This window comes from Leptonychotes weddellii, chromosome 11 (assembly GCF_054177405.1).
Source record: "Leptonychotes weddellii isolate Sample4059 chromosome 11, ASM5417740v2, whole genome shotgun sequence".
Lineage (NCBI taxonomy): Eukaryota > Metazoa > Chordata > Mammalia > Carnivora > Phocidae > Leptonychotes > Leptonychotes weddellii.
The window spans coordinates 69999004-70012300 of NC_138379.1; the positions used below are offsets into that span (position 1 = coordinate 69999004).

General features: G+C 46.6%; 1 protein-coding gene across 2 annotated transcripts in view; it reads left to right on the plus strand.

Moving 5' to 3' along the window:
* Positions 1 to 727: 727 nt before the first annotated feature.
* The window catches only part of OPCML (opioid binding protein/cell adhesion molecule like), a 1015190-nt gene continuing 1002620 nt past the window's right edge, over positions 728 to 13297 (plus strand). Inside the window, exon 1 of one of the 2 annotated variants that reach the window (XM_081799083.1) lies at positions 728 to 1344. In XM_081799083.1, the coding sequence (XP_081655209.1) occupies positions 1071 to 1344 (274 nt within the window). In that variant the 5' untranslated portion in view covers positions 728 to 1070. The remainder of the gene's footprint in view (positions 1345 to 13297) is intronic. The other variant, XM_081799082.1, reaches the window with a different exon arrangement.

Consider the following 13297-nt stretch of genomic DNA (forward strand, 5'->3'; position numbering starts at 1 on the left):
GTGGAGGGGAAGAAGAATGCTCTTACACAGGGGACAGGAACTCAAGATCTCCAGCCATGCATACACTTTGAGCTGGGAAGGGATTTAAGCCCCTGTGGGTCTTTGGGGGACACCCTGGGACGGAAATAGTGTTATATATATCTGCCCAGTCCCTTTGGTAATACCTAGTGCTGTTCTTATCACAGATCCTCAGAGTTCAAAGGATACTTCAGGGTAGCATTTACTCAGCAAGCAAAATGTATCACCCATAAGCATGCTTTAGGGAAGGCTACAGGCTGTTTTAGAGCAGGTGCCGAGCGGGAGAAATTCTGGGGTATATCACACCCAGAAATACTGTGGGACAGGCTGGACAGCGAAAGGAAAAAGCAAAGACGGAAAGCTACAGGTATTCTTCCAGGCCTCCTCTTGACAGTTTCCGATGACTTCAGCAAGTTTTCGCTTCCTTGAGATCTAATCTGAATATATCCCTGCCTATGCTGTAATCATAGCAATTGTTTGAGCTTCTATAGCATCCTGTCTTGGTAGAGTTTCAGAATGCTCTAATTGTGGGGAACTGGCCAATTCTCTGCATCCTTTGCGAAAAAATCCTAATGCACCCATCTTCCTGCTGGGAAAACTGAATTGCTTCCAAGTGCTCTTAATAGCAGAATTGGGGAGTGGGGTGCAGATTTAAATGTCTCAGTGTTCCTGTGGGTTATGGCTCCTTCTGGCCCCCTACCTGGAGACCAGGAAGAAGGAACAATGATAAGGAATTGGCTTGGGCTTTAGTCACAGTTCCTTTCTTGTTGTGCCCTGAGCCCTGCTTGGGTAAGGACGACACCAACAGTTCCAGCCTCCTCCCCACTGCCCACCGAGGCGCTCGTGTGTGCCCACGGAAGCCACACACTGGCAGACTGACATAGACACCAGTGCACACTGCCGTGCCGGGTGAGGGGTGAGGAAGGGACAGGCTTCAACTCCCCTGGAGCCAAGCCTCCCAGATAGGAAAGCCTCCGGGTGTCGCTCAGCAGAGTGGAGCCAATGCGTGCCTTGGAGGAGGTCTGCTTTGAGCCCTGTACAGATTGGTGCTGATGATTCTTACCAGTTGTGTGTATGTGCAAGAAAAAAAATCAGAGAGGCTGCCTGCCTGCTCCCATCTCTCGCGCGCTCCCTCTTGCTCCCTCTCTTTTGCTCTCTCCCTCCCTTTGCAAACATTGGATTTAAACCTGCTCAGAATTCAGCACAGAGGAAGGCAGCAGCGGAAGCAGCAGCAAGCCCAGCAGCTGAGACACCGCAGCCTCAAGATGTACCACCCCGCCTGCTGGATCGTCTTCTCCGCGACAACCGCCCTGCTCTTCATCCCAGGTACCGCGGGAAGGGGTCTGTGTATTCCTGGGGCGATTTGGAGATGTTAGAGCAGAAGAGGAAGGGGGAAGGAGGAGAGCCCAGGAAGAAGAGAGGGAGTGGGAGATGCATGTGGGGGAAAGAGGTAGGCTTGCTGTATGCACGCACACACATCCGCTCCTCACTCACACGCACGCAGATGCTTGCAGCACAGGATTTGCTCTCTGTTCCCTGCGTTGCGATCCGTGAGCTGGGTTCGAGAGCTGCACCGTGCTGTGAGGCACCGCTGTTTCTCTGCAAGGTACCACCAACTGGCATTAACCAGTTGTGGTCCCAGGGGTAAGAGAAGAGGGGTTGAAACTCCCAGTCGTAAATCCTTCTGGCCGCTTGTGTTGGGACCTGCAGGACAGATGGGGCACCCTTATTTCTGTCTCCATCTGGTTTCTCTCTATTTCTGAATCAGTCTCCACCTCTCCATGTCCCCTTATCTCTGTTTTTCCTGTCTCTCTGCCTGTCTCTTTTCTCTCCACTCCTCTCCCTCCACTCTTCCCTCCCCTCCTCCCTCCAGAACCCCCGTCTCCCTACTCTCTCACTCCAGCTCCTTGCTCTCCTGATCCTCCTCTGCTCCTGCATTTCTTATCTTCACACAGTCCTTCTATCACCTCTCACCCTTTCTTTATCCTTCCACCAAATGGGCAGATTATGCCTTTGGAATCCACAATCTTCTCCGTGTCTCCTCCTACTCCTCACCTGGGAAATGTGAATTTCCCTTGACAGAATTTGGCATGTTCTCCTGGGGAAGGCTGGGAATCTGGATTTACCTGATTCTCCTCAGCACCTTCCCTACCTTATCTAGTGATTTAGATGTGATCCTACCTATCACAGCAGTTACTTGTTTGGGGAAAACAAATCTGCAGTGACACAGGTAAGATGCTGCAATCCTACCAGAATAAGCTTAGTGGAAATGTTGCAAAATCCAACACATTTTAATAGATTTGATAATTGCATGCTTGCCGTTCTCAAGCAGACAACTGAATGCCTGCAGGCATCCTTCAAACAATGCTGAAGGGATTGGGTTATGCTTGCCAAGGTTTTAGGCAGCATCAAAGGGTCTGTGGGGTTTCCATACTAAACCCCAGCCCAGTAAGGATTTTCTTTTCCTTTTTTTCCCCCAGATTGAAATACATGCATTTAGGTAAACATTAGCTTAAATGTAAAATCCCATACATATATACACAGACACAAAATCTGAGATTCTTAAACCCTACATATCCTGATATAGGTAGAACACATAATTTTATATTTTTGTATTGAGAATCACTTGGTTTGGGTTTTTATTCTCAAGAAATTAAAGCTCTAATATTTCTAAGCTACCAGAGTGAAATTAGAAAAATGAAAGTTTACTGGAGAGAAAGAAGAGAGAAGTGTCTTTAAATAAAAGAAGAAATTCCTTGTATGATGGAAAACATTTTCTAATGTTTTTTTTAAAATCATACCTTACCTTTTGTAGCAGAGATGGGCTCTGCATAATCGTGTTCCTGGCTGTTCTTTAGGCTGAGAAGTTCAGGGTGCGGGTTGCTGTCATTCTTCTTCCAGATTCAAGCCTGGGAGGGGGTTTTGGCCAGACAGGGTTCAGGGGAGAAAGGCAGGGCAGGCAGGGAGCACTAAGTACCTGCTCCAGCCTGATAGAGGGAGCCAGGTGGGCATTTTGGGTCTACAGTGTGAGAAGACAAACTTTCCTGTGTGTGCAAGTCCCCTGACTGACTGGCAGCCTCTGGGACCTCTTAGTGCCAGATCGCCCTCCTCCCCCTGTGCTGGGGCCCAAGGGCTCTTGGCTGTGGGCTTGCTCTTCTTCTGGCAGGAATCAGAAAATTACACCTCAAAAGGGGAGGGGGTGAGTCCTAGTCAGCTGAAGCTGCATTGCAGTGCACCCTGAAGAAATCAGGGTGATACCTCCCTCTAGAGGTCCCATGGCACCCGAAAACACAGCTCCACTCCATTGATGGGGAGTGTTGACCTTGCTTGCTGGAGAAGCCTCTGTACCTAAAGCCAGCTGTGCTCAAGGGAATGACCTCAGTCTCCGGGCCCTTTGGCCCTCAGTGTGGTGGACGGGAGCAAGGGCAGGGCACAGGGAAGAGCCTGCTCTGTATGCTAATTGTGCCAGGAGCCCCGGCCTGAGAGGTCTTCCAGTGAGGAGGAAAGGTTGGCTTTGGGGAGTGTGTGTGTGGAGAGAAGGAAAACACTTCATGAAGTGTTCCTGTAGGAAGTGAAACCTGGCTGCGCCCAAAAGTTCTGATGAGCAGAAACGGCTTACTTGTGACTTCTTGTTCCTTGCTTCTCTTACTTCATTCATCAGGTTTTTAGACTTTTCTCTTTCTTTGTTTCAAACGATGCTTTTTCTCCCATCAGGGTTAATGCCAGCTCATTAGCCATTTACTGTTTCCTGTGTCTTAAGACAGAAGCTAATGTCATAGTGAAACCCTGACCTGGTTAGGCCTCGATACCATTTTATTCTGCAGCTTTCTGTGTCATGGTAAACATGTTTCCATCCCAGAATAATTTTAAGGCTAATGTTGTTGTCTCTTGGTGCCTTCCAGGAGGAGACCGATGGTCATAAATTGCTTTTCTAGGTGGAATCTCAGGGATGGGAAAGAAGTAACAAGTGGAAACTGTAATGAACCTCCACCCAAGATGGGGAGAGGGCCTAAATTGACAATTTAAGGGTCACATCAGGGCTCAAGACATTCGTGAGATCATGAGCTTTTGTGGTCCTAAGTAAGGCAGGGAGCCTTGTTGATCTTAGGTCTGGGGGCTCTGTGGAAAGATGAGTAACTGGGGGGGGGGTGGGGGAAGCAAGCCTGGAGGAAAGGACATTTACATCCAAATCACAGGGTGGGGCTGGGGGTGGAGTGGGGGAAAGGGATTAAAATGCAGAATCTTTGCCCCCACCTCAGACATACATCTTCAACAAGCATGCCAGAACCTTCCGAAGCACTGTAACCTCACTTGGTCTGCACTTTAAAATCTATGTGTCTATGGCCTGCAGCGCTCGAACAGAAACCCATCTTCTGCCTACATTTTCCCTTCAGGTTCGAGACCTGGCAGGATGGTATGGGGGTGAGGGTGAGGAGGTGTCGCTGCGTTTAGTGGTCAACGCTCAGTTCCCTGGAGCACAGCATAGCCCTTCTTTTCTCAAGTTCAGACCATTACCTCCTGTTTGCCCCCTTCTCCTCCACACAACCTTCTTGTGCCTCCTATTCTGTGACTCTAAGCAGAGTAGTTAGCCGTAAAGTGTCCCCATCTACCTGGACTGGACAGAGTGGTGGCCCATGCACAGATCCGTCAGCTTGGATTCACAGCGACAGCCACATCCAGTATTTAATCAGGCTTGGTCTGCAAGCCCTGGACTTGCATTAGACAGCTCTGTGAGGTGTAGGGTTCTTCCTTTACACCCACATACCTTCTCACATCTTCCTGGGCCTTGGGCTCCTTGGGCTGGAATGCTTGGTTTTGGGGTGAGTCCTGGCCTGAACTCTACAGCCAAGTTTCCATAAATTCTTTCCCCATCTCTTACCTCATGACCAGCACAGAGTTGAGGAGCCAGCTAAGATTGCCTGGTTTGCATGAGGGACCCAATAGGAGAACCTTTTGCCATGGGAGAATCCCAGCCCTAGACTCACTATAAATGAGATATGAGATATGAACAAGGACTGAGCATCCAGTTATGATCAAGACCTTGTCATCCTTTTGCCAATCATAGATTTGTGCCCCTCTATCCCAACCTCCCCTGTGGCCCTCAATCCCTTACAAATGATGGGCATGTTAATAAGGTCAGACTACACGCTGTCAGCGCTCAGCATTGGCCCAGTGGCAATAGCAGGTCTGAGAAGGAGACAGGTGTCTGCAGCCTCATAAAGATGGCTTTTTCAGTAGCCTGGAGCCAGGCAGCGTTGGTCAACCTGAGATTAATCAGAGATCCCGAATAGCTTGAGGTCCTTGTGTGTTGCTTCAGTCCTGTCTGCTCTGTGCTTTCTGTCATTCTTAGAACCCTCTGCCATGTCTCTGTAGCCTGGAAAATTACAGAAGGAGATTCCTGAGACAGTTGGCACTTGCCTTGGGTTTGTTATGTAGCAGCTCTGGGCCTGAGCCACCCACGTCAGCCACTCACCCCTATACTAATGCTCCTACTCCCTGCCTCAAACCTGTGTCAGAGCTTCACAGGGCAGAGTACGAATACCATGAGGTGGGACTCCCCCTAAGCCTCCAAGAGTGTGAAAAGCAGAGGACTGAGACCTGGGAAGGAGCTCTTTGAGGTTTCTTTGGTTGGCTCAAGGTATTCTCTCGAATCTCAGCCTACCAATCTGTAGAATGGGTTCCTTGTTTCCAGTTGGACAGAGTAGCCAAAAGTGTAAGTTAGATGAAAACAAGTGGAACATTTCTGAATTTTTGTCATTAAAAGCAAAAACAAAAGCACCTCATTCTGAAGAGAGGCTTGCACATAGAAGGAGTGAGCACTCCTTATTGCTGAAGGAGGAAGAAGACAAGCCGGGACCATACCAGCTCACGGGTGTTACGGTCTTTACCACAGTGATGAAAGTTAGCTGAATATAATTCATCCTTTCATTTATCCAGGAAGACAAGTTCCAATTAAACAAAATCTATTAAGTAAGATACTCTCTTGCCCCAAGAAACATAGATCCAGTAAAACAGGAAGTTATTCAGCATTCTCCTTTTGGACTCCCAATGAGATATGCATGCTGACTTTGAGCTTCCTAAACCTTGGCTTCCCCGCATTGAAAACTAGGGCAGCAGACATGGCCCCCATGGTCTCCCAAAACATTGTTTTGCAATATTTTTGGTGGGCTGCTATGGACATGGACTTGTTTATCAGCTTTGGACAGTGATACTCCAGGAGCCCCATCACCCACAGCCTATGTGCTATGGCTTTCCTGTCCCTGGCTCACTGAAGAGGGGCCCATGGCCTGCTGCCATCTGCTTGCAGCTGGTTAGGGCTGGGGAGAGAAGACAGAAGGAAAGCAGAGCCTGGCTATTCCTGTCAGTGAACTCAAGTGTCAGGCCACAGATGGCCTGTGGCTGCTGACAAGCCAGGCTGTCAGAAGCGGTGGATATTAGCACCTCTGGATGCTGAATGACACCTTCCAGACACAGGGGCTGGGCAGGCACTTGGAGGAAGGAGACAGGCTGGCATCACCTTGGGGCAGCTCTGCTCTATTCTCCTACTCCTTCTGCCCCTGCTATAGACACCAAGCTCCTGGGGCCATTTGTCCCTCTTGCCTTTTTATGCTGCTGGTGGGGGGCTGAGACTTGGACTTTGCTTCTTAATCTGTGAAGCCTTGGTTACCTCTGCCTTTCCCTGGAGGGCAGGGAGGTAGTAACACAGCAGGTCATGGATATTGTTCCATTTACCAGATTTCTACACCACGCAGCTCTCTACTCCAAGACAGTGGTGTTTGTAGGGTTTGGGGCAAAATTGAAAGTACTTCTGAGGGTGGAGCAAAATGTAATCCTATAACCAGAGAAAAACTTTAAGATAATTTGCTTAAGACTGCCTTCCTGTCGGTGTGTGTGAATCCACATTCCCTCCTCTCTTCACCTTCCCTTCCTCATGTCAACACACACACACAAAGACACACACACTTGCAGATGAGAGTTTAGCTACCTTCAAAATCACATTCACAACTTCTTAAAGAAGGCAAGCCACTTCCTCTTGACTTCTATCTCTGCCCTTCCATACTCCCAGCTGTGGCCTCCTGGCCTTGGTGCTCTCTCTGTGGGCACCTATGACAGAGGGCCTACAGGCTGCCTCTACCAGATAGAGCCACAACCAAGCATGTGTGAGTGCTTCCCCCTAGTGACGCAGAGACCCCCTGCACATGGTCTCACTGGCCCCTGTGCTCCAGAGCTGGTGCTGGAGGCAGGCCTTGCACTTGTTGCTATCACCTCCCTCCCACCCAGACCCCTTGGTGCTGAGACGCTAGGGACTCCCCTGCAGTCACTAGACTAACTTAATTAAACATTTGCAAAATGCTTTGAGACACCCCTGGGCAATGTGCTGGGTAAATGCAGAGCATTATCATTATGATGCAGGCACATTCCCTTTAATGAGCAGAGATGCTGTGCAGAGAGACCCATGGAAAGGCCAAGATGAATCGATGCATTAGGACACAGGCCATTGATTGGAATGGCTGCTTGTATGTTCATGGGGGATGATAAGTGACAGTCGGATGACACATTCAAATCCAACATGGAGAAAACCAGCATGTTTGGCATTTCAAGGGACAGAGTCTCTGAAATGGCCTGAGTGGTCATTTTTAAACCTTTATTCCCTTTTTCATAGGCTTTACCATTCATGGGAGTTTGTTTAGTGGTTATACTAAGAATAATGATGGTCCCAAGCTTTATGGTTTACCTGGAGAATTTATCTTTGGCCTCATTTGTTCCTCAAAGTCACTGTGACATAGGCCAGACAGATGTTGCCCAATTCTGATCTGATCTTTGCTCTGCTTAAAACTCTAGGTAGACTTCTGGTTGCCTTTAGAATAGAGTCCAAAGTACTCAACATGGTCCCCCTGCCATAATAAGCCCCTGGTCTCATTTCATCTCAACTCACACCTCTCTCCCTTCCCAGCTTGCGGCTCTAACCACTCCAGACTTGCTCAGTTTCCCAAACACACCATGTTCTTTCTTTCTTCAAGGGCTTCATCTGTGAGGTTACTGGGTCTGGAAAATTCTGATCCTCTTATCATGCTGTTTTTGTCTAAACTTTCATTCCACCCTTCAGGGCTCAGCTTAACTACTGCTTCCCAGAGCATTCTCCATGCTCTAAACTAGGTTAGATCTCCCTCTTTCTTAAGCAAGTCCACGATATCAGGTTTCTTCTAACACTGTGAGCCCATGTATTTAAAGTAATTCTTTGTTTTAGGTCTCTTTTCCTCCCTAGACTATGGTCAATAGAGGTTGGGAACTCATCTGTTTTGTTCTCCAGCATATCCTCAGTGCCTAGCACAGTGGCAGCTATTAAACAAGTGCTCCAAAAGTATTTGTTGATTGGGTGAGTGAGTGGATGAATTGAATGGACAAATGAATAATAGGTAATCAGCCAAGGTCACACAAATAAAAAGTGTCAGCTTATCTTTTCTATCATTCTGTTCCATCCCATTGAATGCTCAAAGGCATCTGGGACCTTGGGTCTCAGCCTGCCCATCCACTTCCCCATCTGCAGAGTGAGGACAGAGAGGTGTGGAGATGCGCTCTGCTAATGGGAGATGGAAATGTGCAAAGAATGCTTATAATGATTACTCAGTCCAGTGTTCATGCTTGTCAATAAACACCAGCTCTGAGCTACCAACCAAACACACACAACAGCTCAGAACTGGAGCTGCATGTTTTCAGATCTCACATCACATGTTGCGACAGGCACGACTGACAGTGAGAGTTGTTCCGTAAACACAGATGTGGCCCCTGATGTGGGCCACATCTGTGCAAACCCGAATTACTTAGCAGATTTAAGCAGGATGTCTGTTGACATGACCCCAATTATTTGAAACTTAGAGTCATGCCCGTGGTGCCAACAATTATACACTGTACCAGTAGAAGGAGGAATTGTGTTGTTCACAAGAAGTAAAATGTTGGGTTACAGATAAGAAGACGCTGATAGTGTAGGAGTGAGTTATGTTTGAGCAAGTGATTCTTAAATGGGTTGATGTTCATATGGAAAAGGTATAAAGGGGCTCAATGAATCAAAAGAAATTGACAAGGGCCTTTCTCATTTCTTATACCCATTTTTGGTATTGCCTTGCCTATTTCAGACTTGCCATTTCATGGCTGTGGGATTCTGAACAGCAGGACATCTTGTGTTATTCATCTTGGAGTGCTCTAAGTGCCAAGCACATTAACTTATTTGACATGTTATTTATTGAGTGATTATTATGTGGCAAGCACTATGCTAGGCACTGAGAATGCAATGCCTGAACAAAAATCATTATGGTCCCTGTTCTTGTGAAGTTTACAGTATAGTGGGCTAGACATACATGCATCAAATAAATACCTATATGGTTGTGAAGTCACAACTGAGATAAGGCTTTGAAAGGGGAAGTGTATGCTGCTATGATTGCCTATAAGGAGGGCTTGGTATTGCCAGGGAGGCCAGTGAAGACTTTCCCATGAAAGAGACAATTGGGCTGATATCTGAAGGATGAAGAGTGAAAATTATCTAAACCTAAGGGTGGAGGCAGAGGAAGGGGCAGAGTGAACAAGATATGCAGAGACAACATAGCAGAAAGAATCAGAGGACATTCTATTCAGCTGGAGTGGAGAGGTAGGGAGTTCGGTGCAAGATAAGATGAGACAGCTGGGAAGGGATCAGAAGATGCAACCCCTGCTCCCCCGAAGGTCATGTTTATCATTTTGGTCTTTATTCTAGAAGTGATGGAATACCACTGATGTGACTCATGTGGTGGGGGTGATGATCATGAGTTACATGTTTGAATCTTGCTCTTGTTGCATTTGCAGAATGGATTAGAGGTGAGCAAACATGGAAGGAGGTAGGCCAGTGGGAGGCCACTGCAGTAGGTCAGATGGGAAACAGCTGGTGGTGGGTGGAACGGGGAGACATAGCTGACTTGAGAACATTTACAAGAATGTCATGGGTGTGCCTTATAGGTCTGAAGAATCGATTCTAAAAGTAAGTCCACAATAAGCACTGACAGCCCTTTGGGGGGCATTGAAAAGAGTATCTGTCCTCAAATTCCTGCTCGCATGCCATCTCTTTCAGTTTAGGTGTAATCTTGAGTGAGACAGAGAATAGATTGTTTTTGGAAATTCCATCACTTCTGGAAGTCTAATAATCTCAGCTCCTTAACTGGTGTCCTCTCAAGGGTTTAACGTGGAAGCTTAAGATTGCATCTCTCAACTCCCCAATCCATCAGAAGGATTGTAAAGAGCTCTTGTTGTGTTAACTGCTAGATTTTGCCCCTGATTATTTCCAACTGGAAGGAATCAGGCATTTTAGAGAGTTTTGATTGGACTTGAGTGATTTGGGGGCACAAAAATACAACCATTTCCCAAATATTATCATGATGATAAGAAAGAATGCATGACCTCTCCCCAAGATCAATCACCTGGATAAATTACAATAATTTATTTTGAAAAGTAAAGGTCATTGAAACTGAGAGGGCCCTTGGAGATGATCTAATCCATTCCTTTCATTTTATAGATGAGGACACTGAGGCAAAGGAGTCCAAGTATCTTATTTAAGGTCACATTATCAGATAGTGACTGAGCCAACCTTTGAACACAGAGTTTTTCAATAACCTGTGTTCATAGCCTGCCTTGTGTCATTTCAGCATGTTAGTGAAGGGCTGAGCTGAACTTTGTCCCCCTCGCTGGTACACTATTGGAAAATGAACTTGTAACCTTGGCCACTACTCTGTTGCCCTGAAGCTCTCTCATCTTAGTGCACAAAGAACATCGTGGAACAGGGCAACTCCACAGTATCTTTTGCCCAACGATTAAGGTGAGGGGTCAAACAAAAGAGAAGCCTTGTCCTTTTAAAAGGCTTTCTCATACTTTGAAGGACCTTTGTAACTGAACTGGGAGATGTCTTAAAATCAATCGTTTCTTGATATGCAGAATGATATGCTCAAAGTAGTACAATATCAAATTTCAGACATGTGTCCACCCGACTTGCTTGGTCTATACACTATGAAAAGCACCTGCCTTTATCATCACTATATCATCAAAATATCTATTTTAAACTTATCTATTTGGTCTTGGCTCTGAACTAAGCAAGAGAAACTCCACACTGAGAATGCCTGAGTCTCTATATTAATGATGGTGACTTGCAGTGTACAAAGCACATCCATGTACATGCTAACTATCCTGTATGCTAGTGAATTAAAGAGCCAAAAGATCTAGGTCTTTTTACCTCCCCACTCCTACACCATCACATTGCCTTCATAATGGACAACATGGGCATAGGTGCAATCAAAACAGTAGGTTTTCAAAGCAGCTTGTAGACACATGCAGAACAGAAAGCAAGAGTTCAAAGATATGCCAGGTATGACCAAGGGTGAATGCAATAATATATGTAAGATGGTAGGATTGCTAAAACATGACAGTGGAGGTGTCAAGCACCTATGGGCATTTCTGTTTCTAGGAAGATAGGCCTAAAGAAGCCTTTGGCTTCTCTGAACAAGCCAACCTTGTTCTTTTGAACAGCCCAGTGCCAAGGGATTTCCCACTCTCCTCAAAGAGAAGAGAATGTTGGAAGAGAGAATGTGGCAGATGGAAATAGCCCGTCAGCCTACAGGCTCCAAGAGAAGCTGGAGTTTCCTTGGGAGTCCTCTGGCTTTATCCCATGGAGAAGAGAATGCCCAGTCTTACTTGGCACCAGGGTGGATGCCTCTTTGGGTGAGGTCCAAATGGGGAAGGATGATGAAAACCACTATCAGGATTCTGTATCTTTCCCTGATGGGCCTTACCATCTTTTTGTTTGGGGCAAAGTCTTGGGAGTAAAAGGAACTGCCTTACAATTGCCACCAATTTAGCCCCCGTGGTGTCCATGAAGACTGGATAGTTTCTTTATTATGACCTGGACAACTGTTTCTTTCCTTGTTTCTTTTAAAAATTATTTATTTTTGAAGTAGGCAGTTAGCTCTCTACCATTGCCTTATGGGAGATCATGAAAGCACTGACCTAGGAAGCAAAAGACATGGTTTTGTCCCTGCATTTATGAACTGGATGGCCTTGGGCAAGTGGTTCAACCTCCTCAGGACTCTTAATCCTCTTTGTAAAACAGGAAAAAAGTACTTCTTTACCTACTTCCCACGGTGGCTGGAAGGGAGGTAAGAAACCCTCCCTGGTTTCTTAGATGTGCCCTCTTGGAAATGGTCTACAGTTCCAGGCTGCCAGGTCTTATTGTATCACTTGGGTTGGCCACTTCTGTCTGGGCATTTCTCTCTTCTTTTTCTGTGTCAGTATCCTTTCTCCTGATTTTCTGTCTTGCTCTGACTGTCATGGGTTATGGTTATAATTGGCAGTGGAGCACATACCAAATTGCCTGTGACATTTGTTTTGGAGGAGGAGGCCTCTTTCAGGGAACTCCTGCATTCACTTCTCTAGTCTTAAAGCAAAGTTTGGTTGGTTTTTCCTTTTTCCATGGAGAGCACTGGTAAGTGCTTTGTGTTTCCCCAGCTGAGCTACTCTGGCCCTGCAAGAACATGAATTCTGCTTTTCGGGTTGGGATGAAAGAAACCCAGATGGGGTCGAGAAGAGCTCTAGTATGGAGCCTAAAGTCAGGCAAAAGAGTGCTCTGAAGCCCTGTGAGTGCCAGGCCTGGGGTGAGGACACCTGCCTCCTTGATGTATTGTTACAACTTAAAGTAGAATTTCAGGGAGCAGTGCGTTGATGAAGAGAATACTTTTGTGGGAAGAGGGGTCCCCTTTGGCTCTCCTAAACACATACTGGAGAGGGGATTGACTAATTCCTCCCCATTTGGGCTGATTAGTGAATCCCTAGAGATAAGATTCCTCTTTGCCAGGCCTGAGGGGAAATTATACAGCATCTCAGGTCCCCACAAACCCATGCAACCTATGCTGGGCTGAATCCAGAGTGAGATCCATTGATTCACTAGTGTTGCTTGGATGGTAGAAAGGGGGTAATCGCTTGAGTCACATACCTGTCTTATAACCTGCCTTAATCCAACATGCTCAGCCTAAGTAGCCTCAGAAAAAGACCTAGCTTGAATGGAGATGGTGAAGTGGCCCACAGTTCTGAAAAGGGCCCTTGAGACCAAGAATCCCTTAAGCACACTGCACTTGATAAGTTTTTCTGTACATGTTGTTGGACTGTCTTCTGAGTAGCTAAAGTCTGTGGACCTTGATGATAAGCTAGGTCTCTGGATTGGGTAGAGCTTGCTTAAACCTTAACTGCATACTGAGGCTTTGTCTCATCT